The sequence below is a fragment of the Python bivittatus genome, unplaced genomic scaffold (genome assembly GCF_059951505.1).
Source record: "Python bivittatus isolate LINGU-HERP-01145 unplaced genomic scaffold, Pbiv_v1 ctg000080_np1212, whole genome shotgun sequence".
NCBI lineage: Eukaryota > Metazoa > Chordata > Lepidosauria > Squamata > Pythonidae > Python > Python bivittatus.
The window spans coordinates 77,584,143-77,604,621 of record NW_028277035.1 but is presented as its reverse complement, the minus strand read 5'-3'; the positions used below and the strand labels follow the sequence as shown (position 1 = coordinate 77,604,621).

At 39.4% G+C, this 20,479-nt stretch overlaps 1 protein-coding gene across 2 annotated transcripts in view; it reads left to right on the top strand.

Moving 5' to 3' along the window:
- Window positions 1-19,846, top strand: part of TAFA1 (TAFA chemokine like family member 1) — a 375,509-nt gene extending 355,663 nt beyond the window's left edge. For both annotated transcript variants that reach the window (XM_088134795.1, XM_088134794.1), the window contains exons 3-4: window positions 12,166-12,290; window positions 19,823-19,846. In XM_088134795.1, the coding sequence (XP_087990921.1) occupies window positions 12,166-12,290; window positions 19,823-19,840 (143 nt within the window). In that variant the 3' untranslated portion in view covers window positions 19,841-19,846. The remainder of the gene's footprint in view (window positions 1-12,165; window positions 12,291-19,822) is intronic.
- Window positions 19,847-20,479: the final 633 nt, after the last annotated feature.

Here is a 20,479-nt window from a genome sequence, read left to right as displayed (position 1 = left end):
TTTAAGGTTTGATGTTCCTCATAGAAACTTTGCTTCCCAACTGACTGTGCCTTCTGTTCTTTCTGGATTTAATTTTCCGTACAAGAAACTAGCGCCTGCTCCTATACACTGATTAAGATCACATTTCAGCACAGCCACAGAGCTTACAGTGGAGTCCTTGGGGTTCTCTGAGCTTGGTTGTTTTCTTGCAAACGTTTCATTACCCGGCTAGGTAACATCTTCAATGCTAGAATGGGATGGGGTTTGCTCTCTGTTTATATACTCTTGCATCCCCTGCCAGTGTTGGTGGGGGTGGGGGTTTTGTTTTGCTCCTCTGGTAGTTCCTTGATTAGCATATGTTTGCTGCTTGATTATGTGCCTGGTGGTAACCTTTGCTTATCTGGGTGATGATTGCTGGTGACGATTGCTGGTGATTGATTGCTGGTGAGGCAATCTTCTGGTCTTTTGTCTCTTTTGGATAGTATGTAAATGCTGTTTATCTTTATGTGTCTGTTAATTGCTGCCTTGTCTGAATACCGAGCTTCAGATAAACAGCATCTACATACTATTCAAAAGAGACAAAAGACCAGAAGATTGCCTCACCAGCAATCATCACCCAGATAAACAAAGGTTACCACCAGGCACAGTCAAGCAGTAAACAGATGCTAATCAAGGAACTACCAGAGGAGCAAAACAAAACCCCCACCCCCACCAGCACTGGCAAGGCAGGCCACAGCACATAAATAGAGAGCAAACCCCATCCCATTCTAGCACTGAAGATGTTACCTAGCTGGGTAATGAAATGTTTGCAAGAAAACAACCAAGCTCAGAGAACTCCAAGGACTCCACAGTTCAACCCTGAGCTACACATATTCACCTCTACTGGTACCGCATATTCGCCTCTATTGGTACAGAGTTTACATTTTAAAGTGGGAATCTTGAAATTGTATAGAACTGAAACTCTCTGCACATCTTCTAGAGACGCCTCCAAGACCTGATGCCCTTCAATGTGCTCAGATTATAATTCTTGGAAGATGTTTCCAGGCATTAAGGCACCATTAGGTCACAGTCAGTCTGGCAGTCAAAATTCTCCAGTGTTACCTCCTTTTCTTTAAACATATCAAGTATTAAATGCAAAACAGCCATTTGAATTTAACATTTGCCTACTGCATTAAAAATGAATGACAAACTACGTTTCAATATTCTAACTAAGGCTATCAGATCTGGGTTGCAAAAATCTGGATGACCATTAAATGGCAGGAAATAGACTATGAAAACTCTAGTGATTTGCTGCCATCTAGTGACCATCTGTATTTTTGCAGCCCAGATCTGGTAGCCCTATTCAATGTTCTTCTAAGCACTGATCAAGATGGCCATCTTCATTATGCCAATGCTTCCAGATGTTAACACCAGTGTGTGCTGTAAATGGTTCCCAGAAGTACTTGGGCATTAAAAAAGATGGAGATTTGGCCTATTTTACCCAATTCTTCTTCAGTTTAGTGCTGGACTGAGCATGAATGAGGCAGCTGAAGCCAGGCCACTGCTTCTCTTCACTGCCCTTTGCTCTGTGCTGTCACCACCCTTCCTGTCCTCTCCCAACTAGTCCCAATGTTGCTGTCCACCCTAATTGTAACAGGTGAATCAAGACTGACATGCTTAGACACTCTCAATATTCCCTAACTGCTTTCCTTCAATTCCCTCCCTCCTCTCCTGGTTTTAATCTTTCTTTAATGGATAATTTAATTTCAATGATAAAAGTCCCCATTTTTTTTTTTTAAAAAGGAGTCTGTCAAAGTTCACATTCAATGGAATTTTTCTCCATCTCATTTTGAACTCATTTTATTGTTCAAAGGAGAAGATGATGGCTGGATTTGCAGCTTATCATAAGCTCAAGTAGTCCACAGCCTGAAGTGAAGATCCACTAGGTAACTTGGGAAGGGATTTGGAAAGTAGGAATTTTTAAAGCCAAAAAGGAAGTGGTATTTTTAGGGTAGAGTTTGGCCTTCATCCAAATTTAAAGCTTGTTTTACGTCACAATTTCAGAGAGGCCTTTGGCTTCAGTACTGGTTTCTATCTCCTTCACCCACTCAAAAGATAATGAAGATCTGCATGCCATTTAGCAAGCTGTATTTGATGTAGATGAAAGATTGCTGCAGTCTATAGCAGGATGCTCCAGGTATCTGAATAGGTACCTTAAATAATGCCAGCTAAAACCACCATCTCAACATTGTCCTTCCTCCCACTTCTTCAGATGCGTCTTTCTTAGAATTTATTTTGATTAAAGCAATTTTATTTCTTGCTGTTAGTTAAACAAAACACCCCAGAAGCACTGCATTATTATCTACATATTGTCAGAAATGGGGTTGGCTAGCCCTTTAGTGGCCTGGTGTAGCCTCCATCGGCCTCTTGGATTTTTTATCTTTTTTCTATCTGTGTAAGTGTGGTTCTTTTTTTATAACTTTTAATTATGTATTTATGGTTTTAATTTGATGTAAACCACCCAGAGTCCCCCATTGTGGGGAGATGGGCGGGGACAAGTCTACTAAATAAATAAATAAAATCTAGATATCATCATAGCTAGAAATACATATATAGCATGTATAGACTTTAAAAAAAATAGTAATAACCTAGTGAGTCAAGTTTGGGCCATCCTTTGGGATTACAGACACATTTGGAAAGTTTACTCTAGTTGTGTGCACCTCACAAAATGACCTCAGGGATAGAAATACCCAGTCACAAAGTCTTTCTGTATGAGAAGGCAGCTCTGGTTTGCTGTCTACCTTGCCCTGATGCTCTTTTTCACCCAAGCTTATGTTTGTCTTTACCTTTTTGTAGTCCAGAGGCATTTTTGGAAATACAGTGGTACCTCGGTTCATGAACTTAATTCGTTCCGCGTCTCTGGTCGCGACCCAAATTGGTCACGACCCGAATCAAATTTTCCCAAAAGGTTCAATGTAATTACGGTTAATCCGTTCTGAACCATTTTTTTTTTTTTAAACCACAAAAATATGACACAAAGTACAGTACGAAGAGAGAGAACGCTAACCTTGCTCGACGCGACTTCTGGCGTGGAGGACAGGAAGGTGGGTGGGGAGGCGGTTATTGCTTGGAGGGAGAGCCTCCCTCCCTACAGGAAGCCACGACCACGTGTCATGGCAGGGAAAATGGCCGCGGATCCTGTTCATCACCCGATCCGGCGTTCGCGAACGGAAGCAAAATTTTGCAAATGGTGCTGTTCGTGACCCGAATTGGTCGTGAACAGAAGCATTCGTGACCCAAGGTACCACTGTAAAGGTGATGCTAGTGGTTGCTGTTCTGTTTTGCGGCATGTTGGCTTCTCATTCATAATTGTTGACATCAGAAGAGGTCAGGGGAGGCAAGGGAGTGTCCTCAGCAGCAGAGAAGATCTCCTTTGTCACATTGCCCAGACAGATTATTAGAACACTTATATTTGCTTTGAAAACCAATCTTGACTGGTTTGGGGATATTATCCATTGGCCACCCCCTCCATTTCGAAAACCTGTTTTCTTTTCCCAAATGTTACACATTGGAGCATTCTAAGTCTAGTAATAACATCATAGGTCTCAAAATGAGGTCACTGTTTGAAATGAAAATGCACCAAAGCTAGTCAGTACTCAATATCCCTTTCTATAAATGTAACTTCACAGGTTTTTCCCCCTAATAGTCAGCCTATTATGAAAACATCTGCTCTGTTCTGATGGAGCTCTACAACATTTGTGATTTTACTGTAAATTTGTTTCATTACTGTAATAAGTAGATTAGTGTAAGAGGTAATGATATAAAATGGATAATTAAACAGGTGGTGGTATGAAAGAGTAGAATCCCAAATTACAAGTTCAACAAAGAAGAAACAGAACTATTTAAGGAAAACAGATTCACAGGCCTGATGAAGTATAAAACAATTTAAAGAAATAAAGTGCTATGGAAAAATGACCTCAGGAAGGGTGCAGTAACTATGAAAATGAAAGAGGATGTGAAAGGTTTGTTTAAGTCTGCTCAAGGGTGAAAAGGACAATTGTAAAGGGTTGTTATACGCTGTTACAATTCAACTGAAAAGAAAGGTACTTGCAGTGCCCCAGGAAAACTGAGGCTTGTCACAGAGATGTTCAAACCTAACATCTGCTAAAAATATGCCTTTGCTCAAGTCATAGATTGGCATATAATTCCAATTATGGAATATTCCAAATTTCACTATAAGAGTCTATCAAAACCAGCCTTCATTTGGACCCCATGTTTCCTTCCTAGAACCTCCCTCTGAGGCATGTATTCCCTTCCTAGGTGCAAAACCAACATATGATTTGTCACATGTCCACACATGATCATCAGGAAGCTGGGGTTAAAGCCATAACATGAAGCTGGTGCTTACTGAAATGAGTTGGCTGGAACATGTATGAGTCATCACCATATTTAAAAACTGATTCTTTAGAAGTATCATATTATATGTATGTATATACAATATATGTCTATATGTATATGTGTGTGTATGAATTATCCAGTTTGTTTAATGCGGCTTTTTTTCTTCTCCAAATCTTTTGTTTTCCACTATTTTTCTAGACTGCCAGATTCCTACTTTACAACTCCCAGAGCAAATTATCTCTGTCTACAAAGTGCACAGTATTTCAGCTGCTGCATTATAATATTTGCATCTTCCTTCTGGAATATCCAAGTTCCCATTACTCTGCACCCCATGGCATTGTTATAAAATAAGGAAGATATACCTGTATGTCATAAGAACACATTATATGTCCTTATTCAATTTTCATTAAATTTGGTGTGTGTGTGTTTTTTTAAGAAATAAATGACTGGGTTTTAAACATCCTAAACATCCAATTTTTATAGACCAGAATCTGCCTTCCAAAATGCTTTACCCACCTCTGTGCTTTTTTGTCATTTTCCTCATATAAAGTCTCCATCGGGGTGAAAATCAGTCCCTGGGAGTTTGGATTTTTCTTTAATTGACTCCATTTAGAAAATAACTCACAATTTATTGAATGAAGAAGACAAAATGGATAGCTTTTCATTAGGCTAACAAACTCCTTTCTCATTTTTAGCAGCTAAAATATGTTCTCTATTGAAATGGTATTTATTTTGCCCTTCGGTAGTGGGAAGTAGATTAAAATGGAATGCTTTGCACCAAAGACTGCAACTTGCTCGCAATTTTTTTTTATGTACTGATATTTCAAGCAACTCATCTACTAGCCTCTCTTAGTTTTTTATGGCTAAAGAAAAAAGACTTGCAGTAATGCTTTGTATATTGTTACACAGAATGATGTAATAAGCCATCTCAGATAAAAAGAACTCCATAAGCTATTTATAACTGTACATCCTGAAACCATTTTAGAAATTCTTGCACAGTCTCGCTATGGCTCTATTATGTACAACTTTTGAAAACTGTGAAAGAATCCAACATAAGCTTTCATTCCTTAGAGATATACCTTCACAAAGTTCCTTGAAGGGTAATGATGACAGTTAAGCCATTTTTAATTTCTAGGGCAAATAAATTCTTGGTGAAAAGGGAGAATTGGGAGGGTTATAACAATTCCCAATGCACCAATTAAGTAAATCAAAAAAATTAGATTATGATTACCTTTTAAAATCAACAAACTGCTTTAAAGATTTTAGAGAACGGTCAAATATATCATAATTTTCAAGAGATCATGCCAAGGAGAAATTATATGTAAAGATACCTGAAAATCAAGCTCAACTCCTAATGACTGCATAAATGCAATTTTCTTGGCAGTGTTATAGAACTTGCCTTCCTCTGGGAAGTGTTTTATCTTGTCAGTCTAGTCTAAAATCCTAGAATTTTCAGGTCCTCCCTCAATCAGATATTGCCCAACCAGCTTAGCTTCCATGATCAGCCAAGCTAGGCTAGATGCCACTATCTGCTGAAGCCAAGTGGTATGAATCCATTAGAAATAGTGAGTGGCAGTGAGCTGGACTGGAATGAAGGTGCATGGGGAAGAATTTAAGGTGCTATTAGGACTCTGGTATCACGGGTAGCTTCAGTAAAGCTACCTGAGCTGGACTGCAAAAACCTGGATGACCACTAGATAGTAACAAAATGATACCAACAATTCTTTTTTTCACCACTACCTATATTATTCTGAATTTTTGCAGCCAAGATCTGGTAGTCTTAAACTCTGGGTAGATTTTCAGCTATCACTCATTGGGAGGGAAAAAAAACCCTACTGATCTTCCTATCTTTCAAAACAGAACCAAAATCTTGGTTCCCTCTGTATCCTCTCTTTTCTATTAAAAAAAGAAAATAAATGAGTTACCTTACTTGCATGGTATGTACAGTTGCATATAATTTAACTCTGGAATGACTGCAGTCCTATTCTTACTGAACAGGCTACCCTGCATATCATTTTAAAATCTAGACTGAAAGCAGTATTGTGAATGGGAGGTAAACTGAAGATTACACCAGTTTTAGGGGATGAAATGTTTGATTGATGAAAGCTCAAATCAGTACATTCATGCTTAATGTGCAATCTGACTCAGGTATTTTATTTCAAATATTCTGTTATGAATGGGTTGGATATAGAGTTATCCTTCCACAAATATGAGATGACTAGGAGAGATTGTTTTCTCTTATTTATTCTTTCCTTGGGAGCCCCACGTGCATTGTTCATACTTCTCCAATCTTAGGTAATGAACTTTTGGGAAGCACAGTAGGGTTCTGGGGAAAAGAAAGCTGTGAAATGTTTTGCCCACCCCATATCCATCTGATGGAGACTATGGATCCACATCCAGAAAAATCCACATCCAAATATCAGTATGAGTCTGAAATATTGTCTAGATGCCATGTGTTTAATAAGATATTGATATCATTCAGATACTAATTCTCAAATTGGCATTTTAAGTTGAGAAGCAACATGTGACCTAAGACATTGGTACAAATAACTTATTTCAAAAAAGTCTAAATTTCTTTTTCTTTAAAGACGTGTTTCCAGCTGTAAGTTGTTCAGACAATTTAAACAAACCTACAGTGACAAGAACTCATCAGTGAGGACTCGTGGCAAACTAGATGTCTCAGAGGAAGCAGAGACGGCATTTGGTGAGATTGGCGGCCAGACAGGGTTTTCTGGCAGGCCAAATCTCTCCAGATAAAGGAGACATCATGAGATCACTCACTTGCACTCCAGACAGCTGTTCCTCATGAGTAAACTACAGGAACTGAGGTTTTTGAGCCAGTTTGTGAATTGAGCGGCTGGGGGTCGAGGGATATCCACCAAGCTCACAGCCACAATGTAGCCTTATGGACACAAAGTTCTGTTGAGCCTCATTTCTTAATCACTTTTGGAAATTGCTTATGAAATGCTTTTCAGTTATTAAGAACCATCCGATTGATAAGTTTGATAAGATACACCAGGTGAGTTTCCTTTAATCCTTAATAAAAGAAATTTTAAAGAAAAGTTTAAGGAAACTTTTTTTTTTTTAATAAGCGGCAAAAGGGTGATTAGAATGTTGATTTCGGAAAGTTATAAATGGACTAGTGGTCCAAATGGATGTGAAATAAGATTTTGAAAATGATCATGGGAATCCTTCCCATGAGAAAATGCTGCTGTTTTGAATTCTTGAAAGAAAACATGATAGGATGAGACTTTGAACACTGGACACTAAAGGGAACCAGAGGGAACTAAAGATTACAATTAAAGAAGAACACTTAAATTTGACTTATTAACACAGAATGGAGCAAAATACTTTAGCACTGGATGTGTCTGAGGATATTTGTGAGCAATGGATCCAGAAGTTAATTTTAAAAGTGTCTGCCATTATAGATAGATAGCTTTTAAGAGATGTTGTGGGTGGGGAACAAGTTTTGCCGGACAGGAGTGGAACTGATCTGAAAATAGATTTGAAAATAGGCTGCAAGAGCAATATGGAAAAAGATGTGACACTGGGTATACAAATGAAATTGGCTGATGTCTTAGTAATTGAAAGGGATGTACAACTGGCAAACCAAAATAATAACTTGGATAACTTTCTTACATTGGACCAACAAAAGAGATCTGTTAAAGTTCTGATGGAATTTGTGAGAATGGACAAAGAAAAAATGAAAACAAGCTCTAGGACACTATCTGAAGGGATTAAAGATCAAGATTGTTCAAAGTAAAAGTAAGGAATATAAAGTGGGTTTATCTGATCAACTTTAAAATAGAAATGTTATTATCTCTGGCAACCCTTAATGGACTTTTGTTGACCAGGACTGAACGATGAGGTTGTAAGGATCTGTTTATAGATATGAGATGACATATGGGATGAAGAGTTACTTCGTTGTATTTTATGAGAAGGTGATAACTTGTTAAAATTGTTTATATTTGTTGTGATAAAGGAAGAAGTCATTTCTTTATATATTTCTTTTCTTTTTCTGCATTTTCTTTTTTTCTTTTATTTTTTGTAGTTTATATTAGTTTTTATCTGTTTAACTATAATGTTTAATAAAATTATTTTTTAAAAACCCTTTGGGTATAGGCATTTTCTTTTTGAAGCTATTTTCAAATATTGTATTATTTCTCAAAGCCCGGTGTTTACTTCAAACCAGCTGCAAGTTTAATCATAAAACTCCAGTATTTTCTTGGGCAGCATCTTCCCAAGTTTCTTCTGCCTAGGAAAGCGATAAGCCATATTCCTGTGAGGCAGAAGATATCAGACCCCAGGCATCCTACATGCTGAAAGATTGAATTAGACTGCTAGCCTGCAGGCATTGTCATCCAAAAGTTTGTTTTGGTTTGTCTTCTATTGGTATAATTGACATTTATCCTATCCTAGCTAGTTTGTAGGAATAACCCTGTGTTTCTCAACCTTGGCAGCTTTAAGCTGTGCAGACTGCAACTCCCAGAATTCTGGGAGTTGAAGTCCGCACAGCTTAAAGCAGCAAGGTTGAGAAACACTGGATAACCTGTAGCCCTGCTGAGATTTCTATTAAAGACATCTTCTGGGCTGACCTGCTTCCATTTCCTTGCCACAAGTGAATGTTTATGTTAAAGGTTTGGTGCCAGCTGCAGGTTTTATGAGGTGCCTGAATATTTATTTGCTGTTTTAATCAAGTTCACCTACAACAGAAATTGGTTCCATTCAGGTACAGCTATCATAAATAAGAAGAAAACTCTGCAGAGGATTTTTTCCCCCTTCCTTTTGGAGTCATAAGTTTTGAAATATTATCTCTGAGCATTCTCGAGAGGTATACCACGTGCAGTCATACATGCTTTTCTGCATTGATGCAGTCGACATTCAAATGTCTTAATGTTGACCTCAACTTGCATCATCAGCCTTCATGTTTCCATTAAACATATTCTATTAAGACTAAAACGCTACTTGTGATCTATAAAAAAACAAACTGTTACAGCATCTGAATAGTCCTTTCTGGCAGATTGCTCCATAATAGTTCAGGATGGACATTTGATAATTCATCAGTGGGAGAGAATTTCCTAATCAGTCAGTTGTTTTTTAATGATAATCCTGTGTAATGTCTTTCCAGTTATCAAGAAGTTGTATGTATGTGTGCAAGAGAGAAGGGGGGGGGGGTGAGGGGCAGTTTGGAACACAAACCAAACAGTCCACTGGAGTTGGGAAGCCAATAAATTTAAAGAAGAAGAAGGAGGAGGAGGAGGAGGAGAAGGAGGAGGAGGAGGAGGAGGTCTACATATTTACCTTCACTTATAATCATACAATGTACATTTTTAAAAAACCACTATACAGACTCTTAAGCATCCACCGTTCCCTCTCGTTCAAGAAAGCTGAAGCAGGAGGTCTGAATCTGAATTTCTCAGGAAGTATTCTTTTTTAAAAAATTATTCTTTAATCAGCCTTAAAGTGCTTGTCTTTCATGCTGATACCAGCTGAAAACAAGGCCAGCTTAAGAAATAACTCCCTGGTTTTCAAGATTTAACAATAAGGCTGGCCAGGCCCTCTGTCCTGATGGCAGTTACCAGGACTTCCAGTTAATAGATCTCCCTGTTTCTTTATCTCTCCCACCCATGTCGGGAACGCAAGTGCCAATCGCTTTCCTTTTCATGGGCACTTCCTTGAGGGCATGTGGGCTCCATTTGCATGAGCAAATGACATCCAGCAGTCACAAAAGTGTTCAGTTAAAAAGTAACTTAGAGGACATCAAATTCAGCCGCCTGCTCAGTGTAAGAGTTGCTTATTCACCATGAGCTTTTCACTACATTTGAGTCCACCTCAATTTTTACTGTTTTTTTTTTTTAAGTTAGAAGGGAAATACTGGCAAATTCTTGTCAAGTTTACCCTAGACTTTGCACTCAGTCCAGCAGATACCTTCTCCCAGTCTCCTTTAGGAGAGCTTCAGCAAGCCCAAAACTTTACTGGATTCCAGTTCAAGAGAACTGGGAGGCATCGTCTTTGGAAAAGAAATGCGGGAAGCGGGGGGGGGGGTTGAGTGTGTGTGTGTGTGTTTTCCCCCCTTCCATCTCCTTTATGACTGTCAGTAAGAGGTTTGGAGTTTGCTTGCTTCCTTGCTGTACTCAGCCATAGTAGCACATCCAAGCATACACCCAGGATTCTTCCCTGTCCTGCCCTTTCTCCTTCTTACAGTCTTTCCTTCCTCCTTACTGGCTGTCTCTTGTCTGCTTCTCTGCTTTGAAATCATCTCCATGGGACCAATTTAAAAAGAAAATAAAACAACAAAGGACAGTTTTTTCAAAAAATGGGGGAAGGAAGGAAGGAAGGAAGGAAGGAAGGAAGGAAGGAAGGAAGGAAGGGAGGGAGGGAGGGAGGGAGGGAGGGAGGGAGGGAGGGAGGGAGGGAAGGAGATGGGAATGGGCCATGGAGGACAAGGATCTGTATAGTCAGTAGGCACACACTAGCCTGCTGGAGCTGAGGCATTGCCTTTAACAAGATGCTGCACAGCAGACTGTCTGAATAACATCACTTCTGCCAGCCAAGGTTGGAAAACACTACTTTTGACATGGAGTCAGATAAAATGGAGTGGAGGGTACAAGTTGCTTTCACAGTGGGCTACACACAGGTTGAAAATGACATCAAGGTCCCAGTAAGGGTGCTGACCTTCTACTGGGCCAAGCAGGATATGCAGATCAGCCTTTATGTAGGAACACAGTAGGCATCACTGTATCATCTAAATGCAGAAGGAACCAGGATTTCTTTATTTGGAGTTAAATAATCCTTATATGGTTTTAAGGCACTACACCATCTCTTGTACAAGCAATTTTGCAACACTTTCTTGTCAATGTATTTAATACAAAATAATGCAAAAAAAAAAACTTATCTGATAAAAATATATTGGCAAAGGTATATTGGCAAAGAATGGATCTAGTTCCCAAAACAAGCTGTAAATTGTATCATGGTTTCCATAGCACACTATCTTATTTAGATTGCTCTCAGAATTGCAAGTGGCAATACCAGAGTGTGAGCCTTCATATTCCAAAGCATTACAATAAAATAATACAATGTTCAACCAATTTATTCTACAATGTGTGGCTCTCGCAACACTGGTGAGAGGAGCAAGGCACCCAGTAGGCCTAGGCAGCTGTTATTTGTGCAATCAGGGTGGATACCAAAGGGCCTGGAGGGAGCATATGTTTATCCCCACCCATAAGGTCATCTCACATAGCTCATTTCACCTCTTCACAAAGAATTATAATATCCTCAGCAGACAAACTTCCCACTTTGTAAAGGCTCCTTCGATGCTTTAGAACGCTGCTCACCTGAATAAAAAAGATTTCCCAATACAGAAAGAATCTCTGAATTAATAAGAGCCTGGGGGAGATTTTTTTTTTTTCATATTCTACAGGATGTTTCTCCCAACAGCAAAGTACATAAATTAAGCATAAATCTGTTTACGGAGCCTGTACATGGCACCCTCTGATCTGAATTGCATTGCTTGGTCTCAGAGGTATCGTGTCCCTTCCTTTTCATTCATAGTGGATTTTGTTCCTTTTCTACCCTGTGGCTCTTCTGATTTCTCATTTACTGTATGCTGTCTTTTTATCCCATAAGTGGACTGATGACCTATCATCAATTGGAGCGTGCCAGATCTGCTCTCAGTCCTCACTAAAGGATGTGCATTTGGTGTAGGACTGAATCAGCTCTGTTCATTTGGGAAGGATCTTCTTCATGAAGCAAAGTAAAATGATGGCAGCAGCAAAGTCCATTCACAATGCTTTGTCCATTCTCTTTCAGCATCGATAGTCATTGGGAAATGGTGGTGTGAGATGGAGCCCTGCCTAGAGGGTGAGGAATGCAAGACATTACCTGACAATTCAGGATGGATGTGTGCAACTGGCAATAAAGTCAAGACCACTAGAGTAAGTTGTTTTCCATTCCTCCTCGTACAGCTCACAGGAACACAGGTGGGAACATTTATTTTTCCCTTTCCAACCTTTCCATGTTCACATCTCTGGAAAAAGGTTAGCAAGCCACTCTTCTATTCAGGGACCAGAACCCTTATCTTAGGCCTGACAGGGTCAGAGGTAAGTCCTCCACCAAACTCTTTGAGGCAGCCAAATCACCATGTCATTTTCATAGACATAATTACTACCCACCACCCAACCTGGAATAAAATAACAGTCTGTCAGCAAGCTCAGTTCTGATTGTTATTCTCATTGTTTTTCTTATCACTGGATGTTAAAACACTGTAGGTTCAGATAATGAAACACCTTCAATTGGCTGCAATAATACTGGCGGAAAATGGGAGTGACTGCCAGGTGTCCCTTTCTCCCTTGCCTTCATATGAGAGCATCCTCTTCTCTGGCTTTCTCAGAAGTTCCATGCCTAGTCAGGGGTAGAAATCAGGACTGTGAGAACAGGTTGGGTAGCTTTTACTCCAAACATTATGGATTTGGGTGCAACATGATGTTAGATCCAAAGTGACCTGAGTTGGAACAGAAAAGGAATTAAAAATACATGTTATTCTCTATTTTCTAAAGAAGAAGGCAGAACAACAACTCGCTGGCTCTCTTTGTATGGTAGAACCTACAAAGTCATCTTCTCATAGGACCGTAACTTACCCTGTTTGCCAACAGTGCATGATCACCAGTGATTCAGACATGTAGGGGCCATTTTTGAGTTCTCTCAGCAGCTGCAAAAGAATCTGGCAAACTGTCACTTCCTGTCCCCTCCCCCCAAATATATTTTTTTAAGGTGGGAGTTACCAAGCCCCAACACATTCTGCTATATATATGGTAAAACATAAAAAAGAGATGGAGTTCCTTGGGAAACCCCACTTTCACAGTGCCACTCTAAGACTTTGTTACTGTCTTGGAACTGCAAAAGGGCAGTCCATTATTAACGTCATCAATTTTCACAACACAGCATGGCTGACCTGGGCTGTTTGGGATGAAAACTGTGCTCCTCTGAGTTAGATATCAGAGTCAGGTTTATGGTTAGGGTATTCTTTTGACATATTAAATGCTTCTTGATCCAGTTAAGCATGACATGAGAACAAGACCATTTTTACTACTTATTCTGTATTAATATGGCTTCTGATCTGTTCAGCAAATTTCAAACATTCTGGGCAATAGGTGTCTCAATAAAGGGGAAAATGCATGAATATAAAAAAAAATATGATTGATAATATCTTAAAATTATGGTCTTTTCCCTCATGTCAGAAGTCTGAGTCTCAGAGTTAGAGCCCTAGATTAGACCCAGTAAACCATATCTTTTTCTATTTTTTTCAGTAGACATGGTATGTCCAGCTAGTGTAGACATTTCTTCACCTTCTTTCCAATGAAAATCACTATTTGAGCATGGAGAGTCATATAGCTTTTAGAGGAAGGATTGCAGCATTGCAGAAGAGGATTTCTCATGTATATTTTCAGTCCATCTGTGTTGCATACAATAATCTATAAGTAAGGTTCCATTCATTCTCTTTGCATCTTTTCTGCTTCTCACTAGTCGTGGATTAATACCTAACATCTCAATTTCTTTTTAGGCATTCAGAAGCTTTGTTAATATTCAAATATATGGCTTATTCAACTGTGCATGGATTACTGCATTTCATTTCAATTAAATTCCTGTGAATCTCTACCTAAATGTTTCAAAATGCTCTACCCCACCATGTCTTAGATTTTTTTTAAAAAAATCTTTCTGGGCAGGACTTTTTTTTCCTATAACTTTGTTTACAGTATACTATATATTTCAGATAAGTTTTATTTGCTGCTTGAAAACATTGCAGAAAACACTGCCATTTGTGAGGATAACTTAATGGGATAAACTTAAGGAGGAGCCTCTCAGTCACGGTTATATAATGGTTGAGTCAACACAACATGTGTCTTTTGTGTGTCATGTTATAGGACACACTCAAAAATGACTTGGGGCTTTGTTTGGCATTGACCATCATGGCAGGAGACTGTACTTCCAGGTACAGGCAGAACTAGGGGAAACAAGTGAGTAGCACCAGGGAAACACTATGTTTGATTTCATTTATATTTAAATTCAATACAATTAATTAAATATAACTATTACAGTTAATCTTCAATTGCATACTGTATTTAATCATTTCCCTTCAGTCACCTTACAAACTTAGGGTTAAGTTTTAGGAGGTCGGAGGCTATACTCAAGGCTTTTATAGGCCACAACCAGCCCTGGGCCTCAAATTATGCCCCTTTACCTTAACTGGATTATTTTATTTATTTCTTTTATTGAAGATTATTTATTGAACAACAGTTCTGGGCTTCTTTAGGAAGAAAAGGAATATAAAAATGTATATTACCTACATGCAGTTTGGCTTGGAGACAACTTTGAAAAGTGGTTTTTAAAAACCTGGCAAGCTGTGCATTGAAAGGGGGGCTGTCAAGCCCCACACAACTAGGCAATATCAAGGAAGCAAGAGTTACAGTACATTGACTTCAGGAAGGTCTCTTTGATGCTAGTCTTGGGGTAAATGCAGAGTCTTGGAAACTGCAAGAGGAATTTCCAACCCTCATGAGTTCATTCAGGCAAAACCCCTGAATGATTTGAATTGCTTCTTCCCAAGTTCCTTGCCATGTGGGCTGAGTTGCTGCTTAAGAGATAAGCTGCCAGAGAGATAACCTACAGTCTCTTCATTGTCTATGTCTTCTTTCCCATTACTTTCCCAGCCTCCCCACAATTTCCCACAGGGGCATGGTAACAATTGTTACAACATGCAACAGCCATTTTAATATGGGGGTTGTTTCATTAGAAGAAAAGAAAAATCATGCCAGATTGTCCCTACATCCTGCTTGGCACATGAGCTCCTTAATTTATTTAAAGCAGGGAGGTGCAACCTCCATCCCTTTCCCTAGAGCCCTTCCAAATGTTGCTATTGAATTATACTTTTTAATGTGACAGAAGGGAGAAAATATTGAATGTGTGGGGGAGCTGATTATACTACTTGTTTTTAATTAATTTCATTTAATTACATTATCATTAAATCAAACATCATTTTTGTCCTGCTCCCATCCACTTCTTTGCCCAAACTCTGTATGCTACTTGGGAATGAAGTCCCCTCATGCTCTTCAAAGGCCCAGGGCATCCGTCACTTCAAGAAAAGTTGTTCATTCCTGCTGTGTAAAAGTGTAAAAAAAGGGGTGAGTAACCCTGGCTGCTTGCTAATATATAATAATATGCCACTGGCCCCACCCTATGGAATACACTCCCCACAGGTGAGGCAGGCCCCTACCCTCCCAATTTTTTGGAGGGAATTGAAGACTTGGCTCTCCCAACTTGTGTGGGGTGAGGAAAGATACAATCAACCCTAGGGATGGTTGGCACCTTGACAATGCTCCCTGAGTTAACACCTAATTAACATCAGCCTGTTGGAAGTATCATACAGGAAGTTTCTTTTTTAGCAACCTAACCCTAACCCTAACCCTAATGTCTGTTTTCCTCCTCCCCATTTAAGTTTCTGAAAAGTTGCAGTTACAGTATACCACTAGACTAGTTTGATACCCTAAATCCCTGAGGAAACATTTAATGTTTTTCCTTCCTCCAGTCTCCCCTTCTGCCACTTTGAAAACACATTTGATTATTTCATAATGAAAATGAAGCATTGTTTTAATAGCTGCTAGCCTATTTGGTGATCTTCCTTACTAACCTTTGGTGCCCCTGTACCTTCTGGGTCAGGCTAGACACTTCCAGCCTTCCCTTCATAACTGAAATTAGCAAAAATCAGAAGTTGGTGAAGAAAATATTCTGGGCAGCTAAAGACCTATTCCAACACCAGCCTTGAGTCACTTGTTGACCTATTTTATTTCCTTCTGACAAAAGATGAGCTATTTAGAGCTCACTTTTGCCATCAAAAGCTGAATCAGTACAAAGCATCCTTTCCCTTACTTTGAGCATTTCAGGAGAACAAGGTGTACTACAAGAGTCTGATGTCAAAGTTCAGGCTTTTATGCTTAGAAGGAGGAAACTAAAAGAAAAAACCTATTTTTCTGCCTCTGTTCATGTGCCATTTCACCATCTGTCCCTCCTCCTCCAATATCTGTGGTGTTTTCTTCCATAGACCTGTATAGCAAGCCATCTGTTACCTGGGGAATTGGGTACTATCCCACATTTCTTAGGAAAACAAGGGACTCCCCTAGATAGGCATGAAACCCTCTGATGAAAATGGCCATGCTTTCTCCTCAGATCTTTGCTATGTGTCCAAACTGGTTTGCCAGACAGAATGAATCCATTTTCACTTCTAGGAGCACTAAGAGTAAGAGAAGATGTGGTTAGACATAGGAGATAATCAGTCCACAACTAAATAACACAGCACTCAGTTAAGTACATAATGAGAAATGACATGGTGATTAAGTAAACACCAATACATGACAATCACATCTAAGGCACGCTGAGTGGTAAACAGTACTGACATCATTGATTTTCTCATCTTGGTTTGTAAAATTATTGTCAGTTGTTGAAATCCCATTCTTACTCTCCTCCTGATGACTGAAATAAAAGGATTGATATCTTAGGTAGAAAAGGTACTCATTTTCCTGGTGAAGGGTGGGCTTCTATATCATTCAGCTAGTGTTGGACTAAGACTGGAGAGACTAAGACTCAAGTTCATGCTCAGTCAGGGAGACTCACTGGGTGACTATGGGAGAGTCATTGTCTCTCAGCCCAACCTACCTTACAGGTTATGGCTGTGAGAATAAAATGAAAGGAAATCCCCATATAAGATCCCCTTTGAACTCAGAGGATACACATCTAACAGATAAACAATAAACACATCTAGCCTGGAGGAGGAGAAGAGGAAAAGCCAACTCAAAGCCAGGGAAGGGGGATAAATTTGGATAATGTAGAGTGCTATTTCCTGTTCTACTCCCCTCCTCCAACCCCAATTCATCCCAGTATATATATGGGAAATCAACTTAGCAAGAAAGACACATGGAGACAATAAAAGAGGCAATGCTTCATTGATCCAGAATAGGAACTTACTTGACAGCTGAAAAGTAGTACACAAATCCCCATACTTTGAAGTTGTTCAGAAATATACCTTCTTCAGACAGAATATTTCTAGTGAGCTTCCTGGAACAAGACAGCATTTTGGAGGAAGAAGAAAAGTCCTTCTGAGGCTATTCTATGCTGCTAGAGGCCATAATAAGAACTGAGACTGTGATGATGATGATGATGATGATGATGATGATGATGATGATGATGATGATGATGATGATGGTGGCGGTGGTGGTGGTGGTGGTGGTGGTGATCTGCTGTCAAATCCATCTACCTGGCCAATCTCCCCAATTTTGTTTAATATCCAGGACTGACATAAGTGTACCTCCATGTAACTGCGCATAGGACCACAACGTAAAAAGGCCATTTTATTTTACCTCCTCCCCACTCTACCATACAGCAGCAGCAAATGATTCATGAACATGGTGGGGAAGGGTGGTGGGCAAAGAGGCAGTGGATGGAGCTAGGGAGGGAGAAGCAGTTTTGTTGCTTGGATCTGGAAGCTCCAAGCAAATATATCTTCATTCTCCCACTGATTAACATAAGAAAAATACCTCAGCCAAAGTAAATGTATTTCTTATGGGTTGAATAAAGCCAAGATTTCTTGTTACACTATGTAAGTTAAATAGATATTCAACACAAAATTGTACCACAGAGTTGCTTCTAAAGCAATTGTCTCTTCCCATTCCTTTACCATTTTTCGTCTCTTCCCTCTTTCTCCACTAAGAGCTACGTTCTCGTTCTCTCATTCTCTCTCTCTCCCTCCCTCCCTCCCTCCCTCTGCATGGACAGTATATGCCTCCTTCCCAGGACTATACTCTGTGCCTCTGATAAATTGCATGGTGGTCCGCAAAACATATCTGATAATTACATTGTTAGTCTTCAGATGCCACAAGACCATTTTTTGTTTTTTACTGCAAAACACGACCACTGCAACTAATTTTGTGGTTGCTGTTTTTCAGCAGAACTGGATGTAATTTGCATAAAAAATGTAGAGTTATAAAGCAAGCAGCTCTTACCTTTTCAGGTGGCTGGCAATTTTTTCAGGAGGCTATTGTAAAGTTTTGTTAACTATTGCATAATATTACTACAATATCCACAAGGTACCTGCTTTTTCACAACATCATGGGTATGTATGTACGTATGTGTGTGTATGTATGTGTATATATATAACAATATTATATATACACACACACACATATACATATACATATATCTATATATAATTAAAATATTGTTAGAAATTGGCAATAGTCCTACACTTCTGAGATTTCCTGTGAGCATCTAGTAAGGCAGGGAAGAAACCATTCAGAGTTGTTGGGAATCAGGGGGCATATAAATGTAATAGATAATAAATACATAAATCGACCAATCAATCAATCAAAACCTTATCAATAGGTCTTCCAAGCTTTTCATATGAGAGAGAGGAAGCAGCCAAAACTCTCTAAGATTTGCTGCCATTTTCCCCAAACTCAATTAAAATCTCCGTGAAAGAACTTATAGGCCAACATTGACAAAGTTCTCCTGAATTCCTGCTACTCTAGAAACTGTTCCTGACCCTTTGTACAAACGTTAGCTTTTTTCTTTTCTCTCTTAAATGACTGACTACCTTTGTTGATTTCAGCATGACATGGTGCAAGAGTGGGTACTGACACATATAATGATGTGCAACCTTTCCCCCCCCCCCCCCTTACAAGGAACCATTCTGGCTATTTTCAGCCTTATATTTCCCAAAGGTAGTTTTAGAAAATTGCAAAGTGAGAGGCTCACTAGAATTTTTAAAGGCACCCTCAAAAATGATTTATTCCCTGAAAAAGAACTCTTCTAGCTTGGCCATATCTTAACCCAATCTGCAGAAAATGTGGATGACTGCTGACTGTTGTTGCCTCATTCATAACAAACAGAATTTCAGGGATGGGTAGTTTAGATTCAGTATAACATCAGATGTCTGCATCTGAAAGCAAAGGAAATTCAAAGTGGTCTCTGTGTACTGTACAGAGATAAAGGCAGGGTAGGCGGTGGCAGAGGTCAAAAGCATTCACCTGGTGGAATGTGTTCTACAGGCTAGTATTCCTACAGCAGCCACAAAGACAATTTTGGCTGTCAGGTGAAGCTCTGTTCTCTCCAGCAGCCAATGGAGAAATGGCCATGGAGGCACAGCACCCCATGGCTGGATGGGAGTGGATGGTCCTACAGAGAAGTCACCAGCCCCCCTCAGCCTCCTCTCCAGGTGAATCAGAACATCCAGACAGACGAGTTCTTGTATTTTTTCCCCATTCTCTGCTTCTCCCAGGCCTGTTTTAAGCACACTATCTTGGCTACTTCTACCTTAGCTATGCAGCTTGAGAAAGATCTGCCTCCATCCACTGAACTGGAGAATCAAGGTGTTTTGCAAGGGGCTGAGCATAATCCTTTCTCTTCTGGTTTGTCATTGCAGATTCACCCGAGGACCTAACAAAAATTCTTCTGACGGCAGCCTGTGAAGGAACTCCCTGACAGATAGAGGGCAAAAATCTTTAAACTTTAAACCATCTCCAGCTTCTACAAGCCAAATGGTTTTTGTTTTGTTTTGTTTTTAATTTGCACTTTAACTCTGTACCAGAGGAAACTGCAATGGCTTTGCTTGTGTAGAGCCAAATCACACTAGGAAAACAATGAATCAGAGTGGACAGCAAAGAAGAAGAAAGAGAGAGAGAGAGAAGACATTGGCAAGCAGTTCGTCAGAAGCAAGGTTCATAATTCTGAAAGATGGACAATGGTCCCATACATGTGGATCGACCATTTTTATTTGTATCATTTACAAATATATAAATATATAAAATATTTTGAAATAAAGCCTGACTCATTGAGAAACTGAGCAGAACCACACTTTGCTGCAACTGCTTAATTTTGTTTTATTTAATAGCAAAGAGATAAGGGCTTTGGAGATCAAGAAGATAGTGGAAAGAGAATACGAACAAGGATAAAGACTGACAAAATAATTGGAACGCTGCTTCCTTTTCATTACAATGATAATTGTGTCAGCTGGATATTGAAGGGAATTCCATATTTTTTTTCATTTTCCTGTGTTCTGCAGTCTTTTTTTTTTTTTCCC